Raw genomic sequence first — 20,195 nt, 5'->3', positions numbered from 1 at the left:
CCCTGTCTTAGACACACACACACACACACACACACACACAGTTGGGGGAGACCAGGCCAGCAGGGGAGGACAGTTGGGGGGGGGGACCAGGCCTGCAGGGGAGGGCAGTTGGGGGGGACCAGATCTACAGGGGAGGGCAGTTGGGGGTGATTGGGCCGGCAGGGGAGCAGTTAGGCGTCAATCAGGCTGGGAAGGGAGTGGTTAGGGGTGATCAGGCTGGCAGGCAGAAGCGGTTAGGGGCAATCAGGCAGGCAGGCAGGCGAGCAGTTGGGAGCCAGCAGTCTCAGATTGTGAGCAGGATGTTCGGCTCGGACATCCCCCGAGGGGTCCTAGATTGGAGAGGGTGCAGGCTGGGCTGAGGAACACCCCCCACTCTAGTGCACAAATTTCGTGATTTTGAAAATAAACATTTTAGGTAAAACAAACAAACCCTGAAACATTGCCATCTAAGCAAAGATCATAATACTTTGTTACATAGTTAAAAGGCAAACCTTAGACTCCATGGTAGAATGAAATATAACTATTAAGAGAAATTGAGATCTGCTATACTTGAGACATTGTACAAAGCTTTAAGATGGTAGAATGAAATGATAGCTTTGTCTCTAGCTGATGGTTAGCAACTAACTCAGTGTATAACAAAGTTAATGGACGTATGTTCTAAACAGGTACACAAAGAAGTATATATCCTCTAACAGGGTAGTATTTTTTTAGGTATTATTCATGGGAACAAAATGCTCCAGATCTTTACAAATACATAAAACTTTAACTGTAAAATACTGAAAATGATGTTTTCAAATTCATTTGAAAAGGAAGAGTAAGACAGATGTAAAAATGAATTATATGAAGAGGAGTTTAAAATTGATTGATTAGATTAGCAAAGTGAGTAATGAAATTAGACACTTCTCCATCTTCCTTCTCTGCTTATTTTTTTCCAAAGGAATATTATATAATTATTGTCTATCTAATCTATGAAAATATTAGTTCCATATGAGCATGGATTTTTGTCTTTCCAGTAATTCACTACTAGATCTCTAGAACTTTAACACACAGTAGACAAACCTAGGACACATTAGGTACTAAATATGTGCTGGATGAATGGCTTATGCTATTTGAAGCAAAGTGTTTCATTAGTAAAATGAGTGAGTAAAAACTATCAAGGATTGAGAAGAACGAGTGTTCTCACTCAGTCCTACTACTAAATACTTGAAAGCTTCTGCTTTATTATTAACAAATGAATAAGATTTCCTACTTTTTCTACTCACCAGGGCTGTTATAATTAAAACTTTGAGAACTATAAAATTTTGTTATGCAAACACAAAACTTTGATGTCATTTCACATATCCCCTTATTCCCACTATTGAAATGTACTTGATACTTTCTTCAGAACTAGTCTAATACTTTCAAATACATTTCACTAGAAGGACCAAAAAGTAATCCTTTTTATAAGTTTTTCTTTTAGGGAAGTAAAAATATAAATTTCCCTTTGTAAAATTTTGATGGTAAAAACATCAATAAGAGGTTATTCCAACTGGCCTCATATTAAACATTTTAAGATATGAGCAAGTGACTATTAGGACATGTTGTTAAGTAGTTTCTTATTGTTCCACACCAGCATACCCTTTTGCTATTTTTTGTTAACCCAATATTTTAAAAGAATTCACTTATTAATGTCATTTATCAAATAGTAATTTATTTTTCTTAATTTTTACTTTTCAGACATTACAACATCTTTTTTTAGAAATTGTGTTCAACTCAGGATATCCAATATTTCAACTGATATAATTTCTATGAAAATAGAAATTTGATATTTCATTTAACCTGTGCAGCCTTATTTTTTTTTTAAACCTGTGCATTCTTAATACAAGTAAAGATACTATTTCTGTTAGGTTTTTTAAAATGTTAAAACTAGTTAGAAAACTCCATTATTGGTTTCATAAAGTTCTAGGACTTTAGGGACTTGGGATGTAATATGATTTTATATATATACTAGAGACCCGGTGCATGTGTCCCTCAGCCCAGCCTGCACCGTCTCCAATCTGGGACCGGGCCTAAACGGGCAGTTGGACATCCCTCTTACAATCCAGGACTGCTGGCTCCCAACCGCTTGCCTGCCTACCAGCCTGATCACCCCCTAACCACTCCCCTGTCAGCCTGATTGACATCTAACTGCTTCCCTGCTGGCCTGATTGCCCCTAACTGCCCTCCCCTGCCAGCCTGGTCACCCCTAACTGCCCTCCCCTGCAGGCCTGGTCCCCCTCAACTGCTCTCCCCTGCAGGCCTGGTCACCTCTAACTGCCCTTCCCTGCTGGTCTGGTCCCCCCTAGCTGCCCTCCCCTGCAGGCCTAGTCTCCCCTAACTGCCCTTCCCTGCAGGCCTAGTCCCCCCCCCCCCCCAAACTGTCCTCTCCTGCAGGCCTGGTCCCCCCCCCCCAACTGTCCTCCCCTGCTGCCCGGTCACCCCTAACTGCCCTCCCCTGCAGGCCTGATTGCCCCCAACTGCCCTCCCCTGCAGGCCCTGTCACCTCTAACTGCCCTCCTCTGCTGGCCTGATCACTCACAACTGCTGTCACCTGCCAGCCATCTTGTTGCAGCCATCTTGTGTGTTGGAGTGATGGTCAATTTGCATATTACCTCTTTATTAGATAGGAGTATAATCTATCCATCTATCTAGCTTCATATGTAATACCTTTCTCACACACACACAAAAAAAGGTGTACCTGAAAAAGCTCAAAATGATTTACTCCCAGATGAATATAATTGTAACAGATCCTATCTACTAAAAAGGCATTTCTTCTTGCTTGGAGACCCTTCCCTGACCCTTCCTGACCCAGGCTGAGGGGACTCACCGAGGACGGGGAGAGCTCTGCCTCAGGCTTCATGAGGAGCACGCTTTGGTCCACTGCACGGAGGGCACAGAGCGACTGAGGGGAAGCTGTGACTCGCAGGTGGGCGTGCGAGGCTGGAAGACTTAGTTCTGGGTTGAAGCTCAAATCCACCTGTGAAAGTGGAGAGAAAGATTAGAAAAGCAAATTTCCTGACTTAATCATGTATTCACAGCATTTTCTTTTTAAAAAGATATTTTTATTGATTTCAGAGAGGAAGGGAGAGGGAGAAACATCAATGATGAGAGAGAATATTGATCAGCTGCCTCCGACATGCTCTACACTGGGGATGAAGCCAACAACCCACGCATGTCCCCTGTCTGGGAATTGAACCATGGCTCCTGGTTCATAGGTTGATGCTTAACCACTGGGCCATGCTGGCTGGGCCACCTGCCTTTTCTGAGTGCTGCTTACATTCAATGCATAATCACTTTGTTTGACTTTGCGGTGGTTGGCACTGTGTGAGACCCGAGGCTTTTTGTACCCTACACTTCACTTTGATTTCCAAGAACCAGTTAAACCATTATAATGACATCTAATTATTTTTACAGCTTATTAAATTTGAGATGCCATTTTTACCTTTGATATACAGTGTAATGTTCATTCACTGCAAGGTAGAATGCAAATAGTTCTAGATGCTCTTGTGTTTTTCTTTTGGCTCTTTAGTAGTCTTAAAAACATATTCCCCAACATTTCATCAGAGAAGAAGGGAACAAGGTTCTCTGAATCATATCATATGGTAAGAGATAATACATGAGAATTCTGCACTAGGAGTCCAGTGACATGGCTTCTTCTTCTTTTTTTTTTTTTAATAAATCTTTATTGTTCAGATTATTACAGTTGTTCCTCTTCTCCCGCCACCCATAGCTTTCCTCCACTTGGTTCCCACCCCATTCTCTGCCCTTACCCTGCCCCCCCCCCCCCCCCGCCACCCGCACTGTCCTCATCCACAGAGTGACATGGCTTCTTAATGTGACTTTGCCATTACCTTGCTGAAGTCCTGTAGGAGTTCATTTAACCCCTTTGGTCCCAATGCTCGTATGTAGAAAATAATAATGATAGTAACCTCTAATTTTATGTGAAAAATTTATGGTATGAAGCACCCACCTTGTTGGCCAGACAGTTTTCAACCTCATATTTCGCAGAATCCCCAACCACTTCCCCATCAGGTAAAACGGCATAGATGAGCAATCGAGCGACTGGAGCGATGTCTGGTTCCACAGGGACCGACACAGAAAAATGGCCTTTCACTGGAGCACAGAGACAATGAGGAAGGGATTACAGGTTAAATATATCCCCAGGGCTAACATGGATGTTTTCTATCACACAAAGCCATTTAGGAGCCTGGTCTGGTTAATACCATTTCTATTAGTAGGTATAATAGATATATTAAACAGCATGTAACAAATGGATGACTATCCCTAAGAACTCTATATCTCTAAGAACTCTAGCTTTAGGGAAAAAGAAGCCTTATTAAAAGTCCCCTTTTTCTTTCTTAAATGATGATTTATCACCAATTTTAAAGTTCTTATATAAAGTTCTGATGCTATCTAAGTGTATGGAGACATCTTGGTTGCCATTTGATCTAGACCTCACATTAGAGAAGGGAAATAGAAGGTGAAGTTGTGAATTATAATATTAAGAGTTTAACACATTGTATTTATCCTTATGTCCTTTTTAAACCTCTATGAACAGCATATTCTATTTTTTTCTTCTTAAGAGGAACATGGTGCTTCTTTGGAAGTTATTTTTTGATAACTTGGGAGGAGTCTACATAGATTCTTCAGAGGTTGCATCAAACTTCTGTACATCTTCTGTGTTGCTATGAAAAAGCAACAGAAGAGCAGGTCACAGTTTTCTAGTAAGTGTTCTTTCAGACTTCCTTGGAATAGGAAAAGTCATCAGAGATTTATATTGTTCCATATTCATTCATGGGAAGAGTCCAATTCAATGGTGGAAGTACCCAATTAAATTCTTCATAAATTGTAACTATCTTTGAAGAGGAAAAATTATATACAAATATAAATAACTCAGCACAAAACCTAATACATAGAAAGCACTCCCAAATTTTACCTTCAGTCCATTGATTAAAACTATTTTGAAATGTTGTTTTGCAAAGGTGGTCCATGAATATTTATGGTTTGAAAGTTTGGAATAAGAATGGATTATAAGAAACACTACATCTACATTTTAAATAATCTGAACAGAATACACTGAAGGAAAAGAAATATTGGGTGAAAAAAATATTTTTCTCCTCTCAACTTCTTTTTTTTTTAAAAAAATATATCTTTATTGATTTCAGAGAGAAAAAGAGGAAAAGAGAGATAGGAACATCAATGATGAGAGAGACTCATTGGTCGGCTGCCTCCTGCATGTCCCATAATGGGGATCAAGCCTGCAACCCAGGCATGTGCCCTTGACCAGAATTGAACCTGGGACCCTTCAGTCCACAGGCCAACAGTCTATCCACTGAGCCAAACCAGCTAGGGCTCAACTTCTTCTTTATTGGGGTTAGATGTAGATTGCCTCTCTTTATTTGAAACGAATCCTGGTATTTCTGCAGTGTAAGGTTGAATGTGTCAGAGTGAGGTGGGAATGTGGAATTATGAAAATACTCACTGTCTTCCTGCTTCACAGGCAGTACATGAAACCCCGTTCGGACAATGCCTCCCTTTGCCATTATCTGGGAAAAAAAAAAAGGCAATGAAAAGAATCTTATTTCAAATCTTGCCCTTTATGTGACAGGCTTATTTTTTTTGCACCCCTGCTTGCAAGAATTAATTAACTCTATGAGAAGTCAAACTTTCAAAAGAGAAACAGACTTTCTCAAGAGTTTCATAAATCTTGCCCCACAGACAGCGTTTGTCTACAGATGGCTCAGTGCCGTGGTCCTCCTTCTTACCAGGTAATAGAACGTGAGCTCCCTTAGCTCCTTCAGGACCTGTCCATTCAGAACATAATGTGCGTGGACTGTTTGAGTTTGGCCACAGCGCAGTTCATCAGACATGGGCTCAAGGTGGACAAAGCTCTTGCTTGGAGAGAATACATGAGTAGCAGTGTGATAAGCATCTCTGTGATCTTCGGACAGCCATCGGTGGTCATAACAGTGGCTCTGATCCTTGTATTTGACCTAATGAATTAGAAAAAACAGTATTATTGTATAATTTATATCTCATAGAGAACCAGTGTTCTCACAAAACTGAATTAGTTGACTGTCCTACCTAAACTAGCACATAGAAGTCTTTTGCTCCATAGTAAAGAGCGAGAAAGAAGCCACCCTCCTTTTTTGGTTTATCTCTACTTCAGGCATGGTTTGTGCCTTTACATTGAACAGGTTCCTTGGGTTGCTGTTTATATTTTTGAAGAACATAAAGGGAGACATACTTTGCTCTGACTAGCTTGCTCGACATTACTTTGGCCACTTTATTGTGCAGACAGAGACACTATGGAACCTCTTTGAGGAGATTAAATAATGTCCAAAAACTGAAGAATCACATTCACAAATTAAAGTCAATGTCTCATTCATGATGAGTTGCAAATAGGTATTATGAGTAAATGTAATATTGCAATGTTACGGGTCTTGAGAATACTTTCCATAAATAGCATTAGTTCAAGAGATGAGCTGGTAAATTGGCTAAAATCCACCTCTCTTGAGCTGTCTTAGATGGATTCTTTTTAATGCTTCTTGTGATTCTGGACTCTTAAGCTTCATAGGAATTATTTGGGTTGTATTTCAATTTTTCTCCATGTAGAAGTTGTTTGTTAGTTGTTTTTTTTTTTTCAGGCTTCCACTATCCTCATCTTCCCCTCCCAAGTGGCATGAGTGAATCTTTGGTCAGCCAACCATTTTGTTCATATCTTAATGTATGTTCCAGTGATAACATATAAATACTCATTAAAAAGAGTAAGCATTAAAAATAATATTTTCATTTTTTAGGACTAGCACAGTGCCTGGTACAGAGAAGGTATTTGAGATACTTCTTAATAAAATAAATGAGTAAACATTCAATTTTCACTTATTAGAGGTATAGGCTTTTATGACAACTATTTACAGCTTAATTAATAAAATATTATTTATCCCTTTTATATTTATATGAAAAATCCCAAAAGGTAGGGGTTTTTCATCACTATTATTATGTAATATCTATTGTGTAGCCATATATCCATAAATGTATATCTACATCTTCATTGATGAATAGAGAGGACTGTATGCTATAAAAAGCAAACTATGTGGGTATGGAGAGTGTGGAGAAAATTAGAATAGCAGGACAAAAATAAAGTAAGGACAATAATTTATGGAGTTAAAATGCTAATGATGTTAAAATGGGCTTTTACAGCAACAATATTTAACAGTTAAAGGGGCTTACTACGTGCTTTAATATGTAATATCTCTAATCTCACAACAATTCTAAGAGTTGTGTCCATTTTACAGATAAGAAAATGAAGTATAGAGGTTTTTAGTTATTTGCTCTTAAAAAGAGTTGAGCCAGGATTTTAATCTTATTTATTTGATTATGGCAACTACACCTTTAAAAAAAAATTGTGGTAAGAAACACACAACATAAAATTACCATTTTAACCATTTTACGTACAGTTAGGTAGGGTTAAGTAGTGTGCAACAGATCTTCACAATTTTTTCACTTTGTAAAACTAAAACTCTACATCTATTAAAGAACAATTTCTAATTTCTCCTTTCCAGTCACAAGGAAGCCGCCATTCTACTTTACATTTCTATGACTTAGACTATTTTAGATACATTGTATAAGTGGAGTCATACAGTATTTGTGTTTGTGGTTGTGCTTTTTTTTTGTGTGTGACTGGGTATTTCACTTAGCATAATGTCATCAAAGTTCATCTATGTTATAGCATGTGACAGGATTTCATTCCTTTTCAAAGTTGAATTTTATTCCATTATATGTATATATCACATTTTATTTATCCATTCATCTGTTCAAAGATATTTGGGTTGCTTTCACTTTGTGACTAGTGCTGCTATGAACATGGGTGTGCAAATATGCCTTTGAGACACTGCTTTCAATTCTTGTGGCTATATTCCCCATAAATGGGATTATGAGATCATATGGTATTTCCATTTTTAATTTTTTGAAAAATTGCCATATTGTTTTCTATAGAACCATTTTATATTCCCAGTAATAGTATACAAGAAGAACCCACACTTTTAACCACAAAAACTTTTCAATCAAGTTTTTCAAAGTTGACCTTCAATTGGTTTCTAGTTTCTAGTGTTTTTCTCTCCATAGGACTAAACAAACTTGGAGATCTCATCACTTTAGGTTGCAAGCATTTTTCAAGGCTACTTCATGTTATTGGTAACTTCTTTCCGAGCTTACCCTGACAGAGAGGGAGGACTCCTTAACGTTGGTGGTGTTGATGGAGAACTGCGCTAGGCCAAACTGATCCGTGGTGGCATTGGAGGCATGGTTAGCGGCATGTGCTGTGATGTAGATGAGTTTATTTCGCATGGGGACACCTTTCCCATCCACGAGGCGCACCTGAAGATTAAAAGCTGTGGATCAGTTATATGGCTAAACTCCAATGGGCACCCAACATACTCATTTTATCAGAAGTATTTATTGAGTGCATGCTATATGTTAAACACATTTCCAAGCATTGAAGCTATAGCAGTGAACAAAACAAAGGTCCTTCCACCAGAGAGCTTACAGTCTAGTAAGGGACAGATGTTAAATAAATGCATAAGTAATATACACTTATTTAGTAGTAATCAGTCCTAAGAAGAAAAATAAAGCAGTATTGTATGGGGCCAGGTGGGTACTTGAAACATTGTGGGGACCACTCTGTAAAATACATGATTATCCATCCACTATGCTGCATATCTGAAACTAGTACAGAATGATACTGAATGTAAACTGTAATTGAAAACTTAAAAAAAAAAATAAAGCAGTGTAAAAGGATAGAGCGTGATGGAGATCATAATTGGGGTGACCTGGAAAATGTATTCTGGGGCTGTGTATCATATATTATTCTTGCAGAATCACAGAGCACAAGAATCATACAGCACTGAAAAATTTTAACCCACTAACAAATTTAATTGAGCTCCTCTTATTGTGTGGTGGACAACTAACTTTCTATGGTGTTGTGTTCTGTATAATAAGTGTACAAGTGAGCAACCAATACATTGTCCGGTGTGATTCTCTAGGTGTTTTATGCATGATATCTGCTTGTCAAGCTAAATTTTCAATCTTTTGGAAGGTAGGCAGATTTTATGAGGCACTTGCCATGTAAAAATGTAAAATTGAGAAGCACACCATCCTAATAAAGGCTTAAAGTCACATTACTGTTAATATTAAACTCAGCAGATGAGTCGTCTAGTTCCTATCATGAAGATGTTGATTCTTTTCCAATATAAGCTACTTATTATGGCAGCAAGAAGCACAGGGGCAGACTTGGATCAGTATTTGTAACTGATTAACAAAAATCTAAGTTTGTCACTGAACTGTCGGCTACATGTACAAAGAGAAGGATAAAATTCTGATTTTTCTCTTCTGATGAGTCTTATGACTAATGGAACAATTATTTAGCAGGACTAAAATATCAAAAATGTATAATATACGTGAGAAATTTAAAAACATGATGTGTACTTCCATTTTAGGATGTGACCAAAGTTTCTGAATATGTTTGCTGTCATAACATAATCAGAACATTCTAAAATTTACTCCACCACTCCTTTGTTGAGTCTAGTCCCTCTGTCTTTCACACTCTCCGCAGCTGAAATTTTATAGAATTTCCATTAAGAATATGACATACAGTAATTATACATGAGGTACATCCAACTGTTATCTCAGACTCCTGGAGTCAGAAAGGTCCATTTGCACATCTGCCTATGCTAGAAAAATAACAATAAAATATTTCCCTGTAGATCTGTGAGAAAATTTATATTTTTAAAAGCTGGGAACCTTAAATAGCAGTATTTTACCCTTATGTATACTGTTTTACTTGCATTTATAGAAAAGGTGTTATAAATACAATATCCATGAAAGAAATTCTAGGTATAGTAGCATCTTTTATGCTTTAAAATAAAAATTAAAACCATCTACCCACTCATTGCCATGTGAAATTAGTGTTGGAAGGATAATGTTTGTGGCCACCATGAATTCTGAGATGTTTGTGAGAAAATATCATAAAAATAGGAGACTGCCTGGGAAACTGTGGAAAGGAGATTGAGTGACACCACACAATGCTGTTCCAGAAGTGACAAAGAAAGTTCCAATTGTGCGGGTGCTTTAGAATGATTTTATAGATTTCATATACAAATTTACAGAGGAACAGACGTATTTTTATATGGTTTCATACCTTTGCTTGTATTAATCAGCAGGTAACAATAATCAGGTATAATTTTAGCAGAATATGCTGTGCTTATTAGATGATGATGCACAGTTTGGTTTGTGAATTGAAAAATACTCCACCTGCCCAAAGAAGGGGATCCCTTGTCTGAAGTGTGGGTCCACCTTCACAAATGAGAGTTTGGTTATCGTTCTTGTTATTTCACTGAGCCCTCTTCCAGTTAACTCCACCTCTGAAAAAAGAAGAAAAAAAAATAAGTCATTTTTCGGAAGGATGATCTGCCCGAACCTCTTATACTACCTTCCCCCTTTCAAATCATACTTGGGCAAAGGATATACATCAATGTCCATTGCCTTTTCTCCCATACCCACATGGTATACAAACCTGTTCCTTCTTCTTTGATCTTGGCTTCCACTTCAAGTTCCATTTTATAACCTTCTCTCTTCATCTGGAAGACCTTGGTTTTTACTTGCTGAGAGACGCAACCCTGGCTGTTTAGCTAGGAGGGGATAACATAAAATACAAGAATGTAATACTAGACAGACCAGGGTTCAGTTGATCTGGTGGGATTTTTGTGGGGCAGGAAACATAATTTAGGTATTTCCTATAAGAATGCAATACCTCTAGGGAATGGTTATTATTACATTTTACAACAGTATCTGGTTTATAATTGACAGGTGTATTCCTTAGTATTTTAGATTTCCTAGAGTGAATGAGATAGAAATGCACTAGAATTTTGAGGATAAGTCTTACTGTAATAGGCAGTTAACTCTTCACCAGTCTGGCTCCCCTTCCATAGTGTACAGCTATGGCTATAAAGTCTCCGCCTATCTGGGAACTGTGTTTCCTACCTCACTGGTATCTAAGTGGGGCCATATGACAAGTTCCTGCTCATAGAAAGAATGAAACTGACATTATTCCCAGACAAGGTAGTTAAAAGGTATTTTTTTTCTCTTTCCTTCATACAAATGGATGCCAAAGATGGCTTTGGATACCAGTTATTGGAGTTGGCTCAGCTTCCATCATTCTGTGTGTTTGCTGCACCAAGAACATCCATAATGGACAATTATGAGAAAGACATAATTCCTACTGTGCTAATTCACTTATTTTTAAGAAACGATTATAGCTAGCATAGACTTCTCTTATAGGGTGCAATCTTCCTGAGTTAGCACCATGTTGTGACTCACTGCTTATTAACAATGCCTTCGTCATTAGTCCCTAGAAGAGTTTTCCACCTACCTTCTGACTTAATTTCTCACAGATAGCTTGTGACTCTCCACCAAAACAGTTAGAAGGATTATGATACTTTCTGCACATGCTCATGGTCACATGTCCTGGGACTGGTTTTCCATATGTGTATCTGTCATAAGAACATCGCCAAATGAATCAAAGTAGACATTGAAAATCCACATTTTCTACCTATTAATATTTCCTCTTTTAGCTACAGTATATTTGCTTCCATCTCTTCCCTCTAATCTGCACTTCCCATTTCTAGGCTCAAACATTATTGAGCAGAGTCTAGTAATGACCCTTCTCTGCTAGAATTCTCCAGTGCAACATGCTGAAACTTACTATAGTCTTCTTTTATCATGCCTAATTTTTAATTTTCATCTAAAAAACTACCTTTTGTAGCCTAGTCTCTGTAGGGACAGTTGCCTGTGCCATGATAGTTATAATAATGCTGGTAAGATCGTGAAAGAAAATAAGAAGGGAAAATAGGAAGGCAACAGGAAAGGAAAGTTCTAGAGGTGGGATGCTCTCATGTATTTCAAGTATTTGTGCTGTCACTGCTCCTAGAAACACTAGCCAAAATATCCCAAATGGTGAGTCTTTTTAAAATAATCGCCCCCCCCAAAAAAGATTAAAAAAAGAATCCTAAAACACTCACAGGCCACACACTGACACATTCACCTCTTCATCCAAGATAGTGATTATCTTTGGCACTGTTACTTGCACTTCAAACTTGGGAAGCACTGTTGATAGGAGATAAAGGAAGTTTGTGATTAGTTTTCAACTTCTGGGGAAATAGTATTTTCAGGTTCTTTGTAACACATCCCTAATAATATTTTAGGCTCCTGAAGAGGCAGCTCTCTTCTCCAATACATCTACCTTGCTCAAATGGAGACAGGTTGAAGAACAAGACAGACCCTTGTAACCTTAATGAACTAGGAAGATTCTACTAAAACAAGGATGTTTTCTATTTTTTTGGAGATGAAAAATTGCTATAAATATAACTAAGTTATACGAAGTCCTATTCACAAAGCATTAATTGTCTTAATGGGAGTAACGTATATAATTGGTTCTACTCCAACCCCACTGTCACCCAGGAAAAGTGAAAGGATTCAAAATAAGCTCAAATTCTAGGCCTGAGAAGTTTAAATATGAAGAAAAATATTCCATGATTTTCCATAATTCATACCAAATTCCTCCACGGTGAAGGGGTGCTCTGTCATTTCACCTGATTCTTTCTGTACCACCACCTTATAGGAGCCCTGAAATGGCTCTGATGAGAGGGGAAAGGCCAATTGCTTGAGGCCACTCTCTAACTTGAGCTCCTGCCATTGTGCGATGCGATTTCCTTTGGGGTCCTATAGATACATTAATTGAAAATTACAAAAGAGCTTAGAGCATTAGAGACAATTTAGGGAATCTATAGAAACTCTATGTTATCCACAAAGAGGAAAATGGGATGGTCATAAGGAGTGGGGAGGGGAGATGAGTTAGAACCATCTGTGTTATATGAGTTTGAAGGCTTCTCCCTTAATGACAAGTTTCTGGAATATTGTAAGAATCTCTCACATAAGAACATTTTCCCTAAATTTATTACTTTACATGTAATAATGGAATGCTTCGTTTCACTTACCTCAATGAATACTAGTGGAATCTGAAAGAGAAAAGAGAAATAAAGGAGTTTAGAATTGTTCACAAATATTCTCACTTCTGATTTATAAGCAAGATAGTTTTATCTAGAATAACTTTACCTGTAGTAAAACACATAAAAAATTACAGGTTAAGTTTTACAGAACTTTTAACTAATCATTTAAAAGCAATTAATAAATAATGATAAGAACGTAATAGGCTGTCAGCAACAAATACATATATGCACTTACCATTCGTTAGGAATGGGATTTACTAACATTACTTAAATGTGTATGGCATCCCAGGGAAGTACACTCTTTTGATTTGAAATTTTATAGGCTGAGAAGTAAAAAACCAACAGAACTATAAGTAACTATGTTCAGACCCAAATATTAAGATGGACCACAGAATTCTTAGGTAGTTCTAAGAATAAAGAAGAATGGCAATAGCTCCTCTGCTATCAATGTTTATTCATTATTAAAAAGTAATATTTATTAAGTGCCTACTATGTGCCGTGTGTCACTATAGGTTCTGGGAATATTGCAATGCACAAAAGAATAATATATCTGCTTTCAAGGAGCTTACTTTCTAATAAGGAATGGATACAAAAGTATATATGTGTATACAGTTGAGCTATATATTTCATATCTGTATATATTTGAGATTAAGAACTTTCTAAGTTTAATTGAGTGACAATTGCCTAAGTTCAGTACCAAGACAGAAAAACTTAACTATGCTCTTGACCAGGGATACTGTTTAAAATGAGGATCTTACACTATTATAATGCCAGAAATTACTGTTATTGATACCAGATTTCTCCTCTCCCTGGTCCTCCCCCAGCACCCAAAACAGACTCCCAACCAGGTTACACAGATAATAATGATTCTGTATAGATATTAGGAGACTTACCAACTCATTCTCGGGGTGAAAATTTTCATCCAATGAGACAACACGAAACTTCACTGAAACAGAAATATTTTTTTATCACTAGAAATCTTAACCCAGGCCTATAGGCTGGTAAGACAAACCATTAAGAAACCAGTATTATAGGGCTTTTGACTGGGAAATACGTAGGGGAGGACCTTTCCTTTTTGAAGTTGTCCTGACTGTTGGCCTCTTTGTACCTGTCTGTCCTGGTTTGTAGATAGGTTTGTCTGTCTGGACAAAGACCAGGCTCTCTTGGTTTTTAACCACCACTGTGGTCTGCCTTCTGAATTCGTGGGTTGCTCCTTTCACTTGGACAGAAAGAAACATTACCTCTTCACTGGATGAAATTCTTGGGACCTGAAATATAGGAGAGATCCGGAGAATCCATTCAGTCTTCAATGTTTCCTCCTCTATCCCTGTTCCACGCCTCCCTGGAGATACTGCCTCTTTTACTTAACTTCACTCCCTCATTCTTATCACAGAAAATTGGCATGGACAGAAATTACTTTTGTTATTTTACAAGTAGGGAGACAGGACATAAGATGGAGGAAAATACCTCAATAAGAAAGGTCATAAATGAGATTCACATCACCTTATAGATCAGTCTTGATTCAGTTATACACTGAACTTGACCAAGTTTTTATGTGCTAACAGGGCATGGTAAAAGCATAGTTAAGTCTATGAGAAAGAAAACTACAATATTTTATTACTATAGGTTGTGAGCATTTTATATGTGGGCAACACTGAAGAGTTATGGATATTTGCTCATGGTAATTTCTATAACTTTCACTCTTAGAAAGAGTATGGGGTGATGTATTCCTGTCAGCCCACCACTGGGGGCTTATGTTGAATATTGGTCTAGTTTGCTTTTTTAATATTTTTTTCTCATTTAATTTTAAGAAGTCACCTTTTTCCTCTATCTAGTGCATGCTGCTTTTTTTTTTGCTAATAGAAACTTTCTTTGATCATTAAGTTGGTTTAAATATGCTTATAAATATTTGTATCTCATTTACATTCCTTTCTGAAGTCCTTGCCAGCCTCTCAAAGCTTTATCTTGACTGGATTCTGGATCCCTGTGACCCTGACTAATAGAAACAAGTATATTAAGCCAAACAGCCATACTCACAGTGAAGGAGACACAGTGGAATAAGTCCTTTTCTGCCACCAGGTCAGTGAAGATGCTCTCATTCTTCCTGAGAGAATCCAAGGAAACACTTACAGTCACTGTCTCATTCAGGTGGCTCAGAAGGATGCAGGCCTTCTCAGGGGTCTCAGCGTGGAGCAGGGAGGGGACCAAGGCCATATACTGCCTGGAAATGGGAAGTTCAATTAGAGGAGAGGCATTGTTATCAACAGCAATATTTTCTATAGTAATTATGGGTACTATCATTAGTTCTATACCAAGAGAAGACGTATTGATAAACATGAAATTAATCTTTGCTGTTGAACAGCATATATGAGAATTATTCCCCTGTCCATCACCAGTGCTATGGCAGGGAAAATTTTGCTTGAGGTGAGCCTTAAATAGATAAAAATTAGTAGGTTTACCTTCCTTTAAGAAACCTAAAAATGTAGGCATCTGAATTAAAATAAAAAATATGCTAATTATATATATTTATGTTGTAAATCTATTTTACATTAAAATTTTTGTAGAAAGCAAGCAAGCTTTCAGGTGAGACTCTGAAAAACCAATCAATTTACAGAATTTTCATTGAGTATCTATAGTTTATCTATCTATCTATCTATCTATCTATCTATCTATCTATCTATCATCTATCATCATCTATCATCTATCTATCTATCATCAACAGCCCTGAGAAAAATGGTATGGCAAGTACTTGCTTTCCACTTTACAGATGTGGAATCTGAGACTTAAAGCAAGTGAGTCCTTAATTTAAGGTTTCAGTTGTGGTAAGCAACTAATGAAATCTTAGGGTGTTACATAACCCTGGATGTTTGCATTTTAAATATTTGCCTTTCAACTCCTGGCTAGACAATGGCTCCACTCAAAAATGGTCTTCTAGTGATTGACTTTTGAGTCTTGGTAACTCATGAGCAAAACGGAAACATTTTCAATACCCTCATATATACTTTTATTGACCCTGTAGTTTTCAAACAGTTTTAATTGAGTTTATTAGGTCACATTGGTTAACAAAACCATACAGGTTTCAAATGTTCTCTTCCACTTCCCCCAGCCCCCTTTCCTTCTGGCTATCACTGGACTGTTACAGCTTAATCCTTTCACCATTTTTTCACCCCGGGATTTTTGTTTATAGAACTCATATAATAATTTTAAGACAGCATGCAGTCCTTACATATTTTCAAGATAACATCGAGTCTGCAACCTGGGCATGTGCCCTGACCAGGAATCGAACCGTGACCTCCTGGTTCATAGGTGGATGCTCAACCACTGTGCCACACCCGCTGGGCTTTATGATGATATTTTAAGATAAAACATATTCTTGTATAAGTTTTCCATGGAATCTTAAATATCATAGAAACAAGATACCCAATATAACTTATTTTAAAAATAAATCAATGCTCAGCGGGTATGGCTCAGTGGTTGAGTGTTGACCCATGAACCAGGAGGTCACGGTTCGATTCCTGGTCAGGGCTTATGACCGGGTTTCCAGGCTTGATCCCCGGTAAGGGGCGTGCAGGAGGCAGCTGATCGATGACTCTCTCTCATCATTGATGTTTCTATCCCTCTCTCCCTCTCTCTTCCTTTCTGAAATCAATACAAAATTTTTAAAACATATTTTAAAAAAGAAATCAAAATGTTTTTATTGTAATGATCAGAAATTTAACATCTTTCCCCTTTTCCTCATGCCAGTTACCACACAGAAGTTTATCCTAAGATTTTTATGCTTGAAAATATTTTATGGATCACTCTTGCTTTTTTATTTATAAGTATATATATGCATATATACTGATAAATATAATATTATATGTGGATATATAAATTTAACTTTAACTCTTCTTTTAAATGTAATGTGACCCTGAAGTTGTAAATATTGAACATTTTCTTCTGGATTCAGTTATTTTCAAAAGTCTTACTCATATAACAAAATATATAGAAACAAATTAATATATATTGTAAATTATAATGCATACATATTATATCCTTATTATATCCTTATTACCAGTTCTTGTAAACCTTCTACATTAAATGCTAGAAATCACCTAGTGCCCTATTTATCAAGAATTGCTTCACCCAGCCGGCATGGTTCAGTGGTCGAGCATTGACCTTTGAACCAGGAGATCACAGTTAGATTCTTGATCAGGACATATGCCCAGGTTGCAGGCTCCATCTGCAGTGGGGGCGTGCAGGAGGCAGCTGATCGATGACTCTCTCTCATCATTGTGTTTCTATCCCTCTCTTTCTCTTTCTTCCTCTCTGAAATCAATACAAATATATTTAAAAAAAGAATAAAGCAACACCAATTTGTTAAAAAAACAAGAATTGCTTCTAATCATCTGTCAGCTGGTTATTTCCTTTAGGTCTTCCTTCAATTTTGTTGAAACAAATAAATTGTCACCACATGATCTACTAAAGGATTTTCCCCCTTTCCTTAGAATCCTTTGCTTTATCAAAAATCAACATCAGTATTTCAAATTGTTCCTTTCTTTGGCACCCTGATGATTTTTATACTCCAGGACAATGCTCCATAGTAACATTTGACTGAGGGAAAGATTTGTCTTTCTCTCATCAAGTGGAAGATGGGTAATTAAGAAGGGGGAGGTAAGGAAGGATAAATAGCATGGTCTCCAGCAGATCAATATGAATGTGAGAATCTGACAGCTGATTCCACTAAAACTATCCATTTTTAATGCCCCTTAGAAAGTCCTAGTATATCCCTAGATAATTTAGAAATTCAGAGTTCCAGAGAATTAGAGAAAAATGGTTAAGAAAAACTAAAGAATGAATAAACCAGATTTATAAAATATAGTCTTTGAAAGAGACCTTAGAGATAAGAAGGTGACAGTTTCATAAGGAAGACAAATGAATGTCATAAAGAAGAATCTAAAATAAAGGAAAAAATTCTTTTTCTTAACTCTTAAAAGTGCATTTTAATGAACCAAGCAAGAGTTTAAACACACACACACACACACACACACACACACACACACACACACACACACACACATATGGCTGCTCACAGAGTATTTCAATTCAAAGCAGAAAAGAAAGAAAAAGAGGAAGGAAAGGACTCTTTAAGTTTATGCTCTACGAGAAACTCACGGCTGTCCAGAAACTGAGGCATCTGCAGGCAGGAAGACCAGAAAAAGGACAATAAGACTTGGATGGAATTTGTTCTTCTCCATGCTGCAGGGAGAAGACACCTGAGGAGACCAGACTGTACTGTGCCCGACTCCCTGTGGTTGGTCTGGTCCCAAGCCTTCCTCAGAGCAATCAGGCTTTTTGTTGCTCTCTGAACAAACAGGAAGTTCCACCCCCACCAGATGTCTAAACAAACTAAAAGTCTCTGAATGTTCTCTGGAAGGGTCATTGCGCCCAGGGGCCTAATTACAGTAAAGGGGTCAAGGTTAATTCCTGGCGGGGTAACTAGAATTCTTGGAGGGATAAAACCCACATTCCTGTAAGTGCTCACTTTCTTTGGGTTTTACTATAAAGCAGCTAATCGGCTTTTAAATCTCTTCTCTCTTTTACTCCCTCCTTCCATTTCCCCATAGCACCTTTTATGGCATTCCTCATGTCTTTTGCATAAATAGTTGGTAAGGGAAATGACAATTTAAGCAATACTGGACTGGCCCAAAATAGATATTTTACTGCAAGTCAGTGAGCCTGAAAGTCCTCTCTTACATATGCCTATCTTAAGTGTTGAAGCAGTTTCAGAATTCAGTAGTCCTCTGTGGAAATGACAATGGATTCAATTAACAGGTTTTTGACTTCAGGGATATCACTGGATTGCAGATGAAGAGCCAGTCCTGGAAGAATAACTGAAAATACTTTCCTGTATTAAAAAAGTGAAAAGATGAAAGGAGAGGTAGCCAGACCTCAAAAACAAACTTGGACCTACTGTGCCTAACAAAGATCTCAGTTGCCTTCATCATCAACTATGCAAACAAATTTTGTTACTGATTTTTAAATATGCTGCTCCTTACCAATCTTTAATCATATAAACGATTTCATCTATTTGTTCATCCAACTATTTGTTTTTTTAAATAAGTATTTTATAGCCTAGTAGGTGTAGGTATCATGTAAAATCATGGAGATAGAATGGGCATTGATACATTTACATAGGCCAAAGATGATGGTATTTTGAACTAGGGTATTCATAAGGAGCTTGAAAAGAGGTTGACAGATGTATATCATATTTAAAAGGTAAAATTATAGTATACAATGAATATGTGAATGTGACTGATAAAGAAGAATGTGCTTTTCAACTTTCCTGGCTGGTCACTGAGTGAATTGTGTTGCCTTTAACTGATTGAGTAAAACAGGAAACAGGGTGGAACAGAAGGACAGGGTGGCAACTGAAGGTTGGAAAGATAAAGAGTCTAGTTTTAGAAAGTACTTGTGGGATATTCAAGTATTAATATTCACAGGGGTTTTATTTTCATCTAGAGTTTAGAGCAGTGTGGTCTAATAGAAATACTAGTAAATGTGAGCCTCCTATGTAACTACTTTTTCTAATAGCCACATTAAACAAACAAAAAGAGCACAGAGGTTGAGCATTGACCTATGAACCAGGAGGTCACGGTTTGATTCCCAGTCAGGTCACATGCCTGGGTTGTGGGCTCCGTCCCCCGTAGAGGGTGTGCAGGAGGCAGTCAGTCAATGATTCTCTCTCACTGACGTTTCTATTTCTTTCTCCTTCTTTCTTCCTCTCTGAAATCATTAAAAATATATTAAAAAACACACACCAGAAAGATGTCTTCTTTCAAAAAATGTCTAATTAGGTCCTTTGCCCATTTTTTGATTGGGTTGTTTATCTTCCTTTTGTTAAGTTATATGAGTTCCCTATAAATTTGGAGATTAAACCCTTACCAGAGATAACATTGGCAAAAATGTTCTCCCATGCAGGGATTTCTTGTTGTTTTGTTGATGGTTTCTTTCGCTGAGCAGAAGCTTTTTATTTTGATGTAGTCCCATTTGTTTATTTTCTCCGTAGTTTCCATTACCCTAGGAGCTGTATCGGTAAAGATATTGCTACAACGAATGTCTGCTCTTTTGCTGCCC

General features: G+C 37.5%; 1 protein-coding gene across 1 annotated transcript in view; it reads right to left on the bottom strand.

Moving 5' to 3' along the window:
* A2M (alpha-2-macroglobulin) overlaps window positions 1–18,423 on the bottom strand; it is a 46,689-nt gene extending 28,266 nt beyond the window's left edge. The window contains exons 1-15 of the mRNA XM_080662518.1: window positions 18,234–18,423; window positions 15,117–15,300; window positions 14,188–14,347; window positions 13,973–14,025; window positions 13,068–13,088; window positions 12,624–12,792; window positions 12,093–12,177; window positions 11,444–11,564; window positions 10,589–10,703; window positions 10,327–10,436; window positions 8,233–8,394; window positions 5,784–6,011; window positions 5,501–5,564; window positions 3,989–4,131; window positions 2,846–2,995 (exon numbers count right to left, since the gene is read on the bottom strand). Of these exons, the coding sequence (XP_080518644.1) occupies window positions 2,846–2,995; window positions 3,989–4,131; window positions 5,501–5,564; window positions 5,784–6,011; window positions 8,233–8,394; window positions 10,327–10,436; window positions 10,589–10,703; window positions 11,444–11,564; window positions 12,093–12,177; window positions 12,624–12,792; window positions 13,068–13,088; window positions 13,973–14,025; window positions 14,188–14,347; window positions 15,117–15,300; window positions 18,234–18,316 (1,848 nt within the window). The 5' untranslated portion in view covers window positions 18,317–18,423. The remainder of the gene's footprint in view (window positions 1–2,845; window positions 2,996–3,988; window positions 4,132–5,500; window positions 5,565–5,783; window positions 6,012–8,232; window positions 8,395–10,326; window positions 10,437–10,588; window positions 10,704–11,443; window positions 11,565–12,092; window positions 12,178–12,623; window positions 12,793–13,067; window positions 13,089–13,972; window positions 14,026–14,187; window positions 14,348–15,116; window positions 15,301–18,233) is intronic.
* Window positions 18,424–20,195: the final 1,772 nt, after the last annotated feature.

The sequence above is a fragment of the Plecotus auritus genome (genome assembly GCF_963455305.1).
Source record: "Plecotus auritus genome assembly, chromosome: 3".
Taxonomy (NCBI): domain Eukaryota; kingdom Metazoa; phylum Chordata; class Mammalia; order Chiroptera; family Vespertilionidae; genus Plecotus; species Plecotus auritus.
The sequence above is the reverse complement of the archived record's forward strand: the minus strand, read 5'-3'. Positions and strand labels throughout refer to the sequence as shown.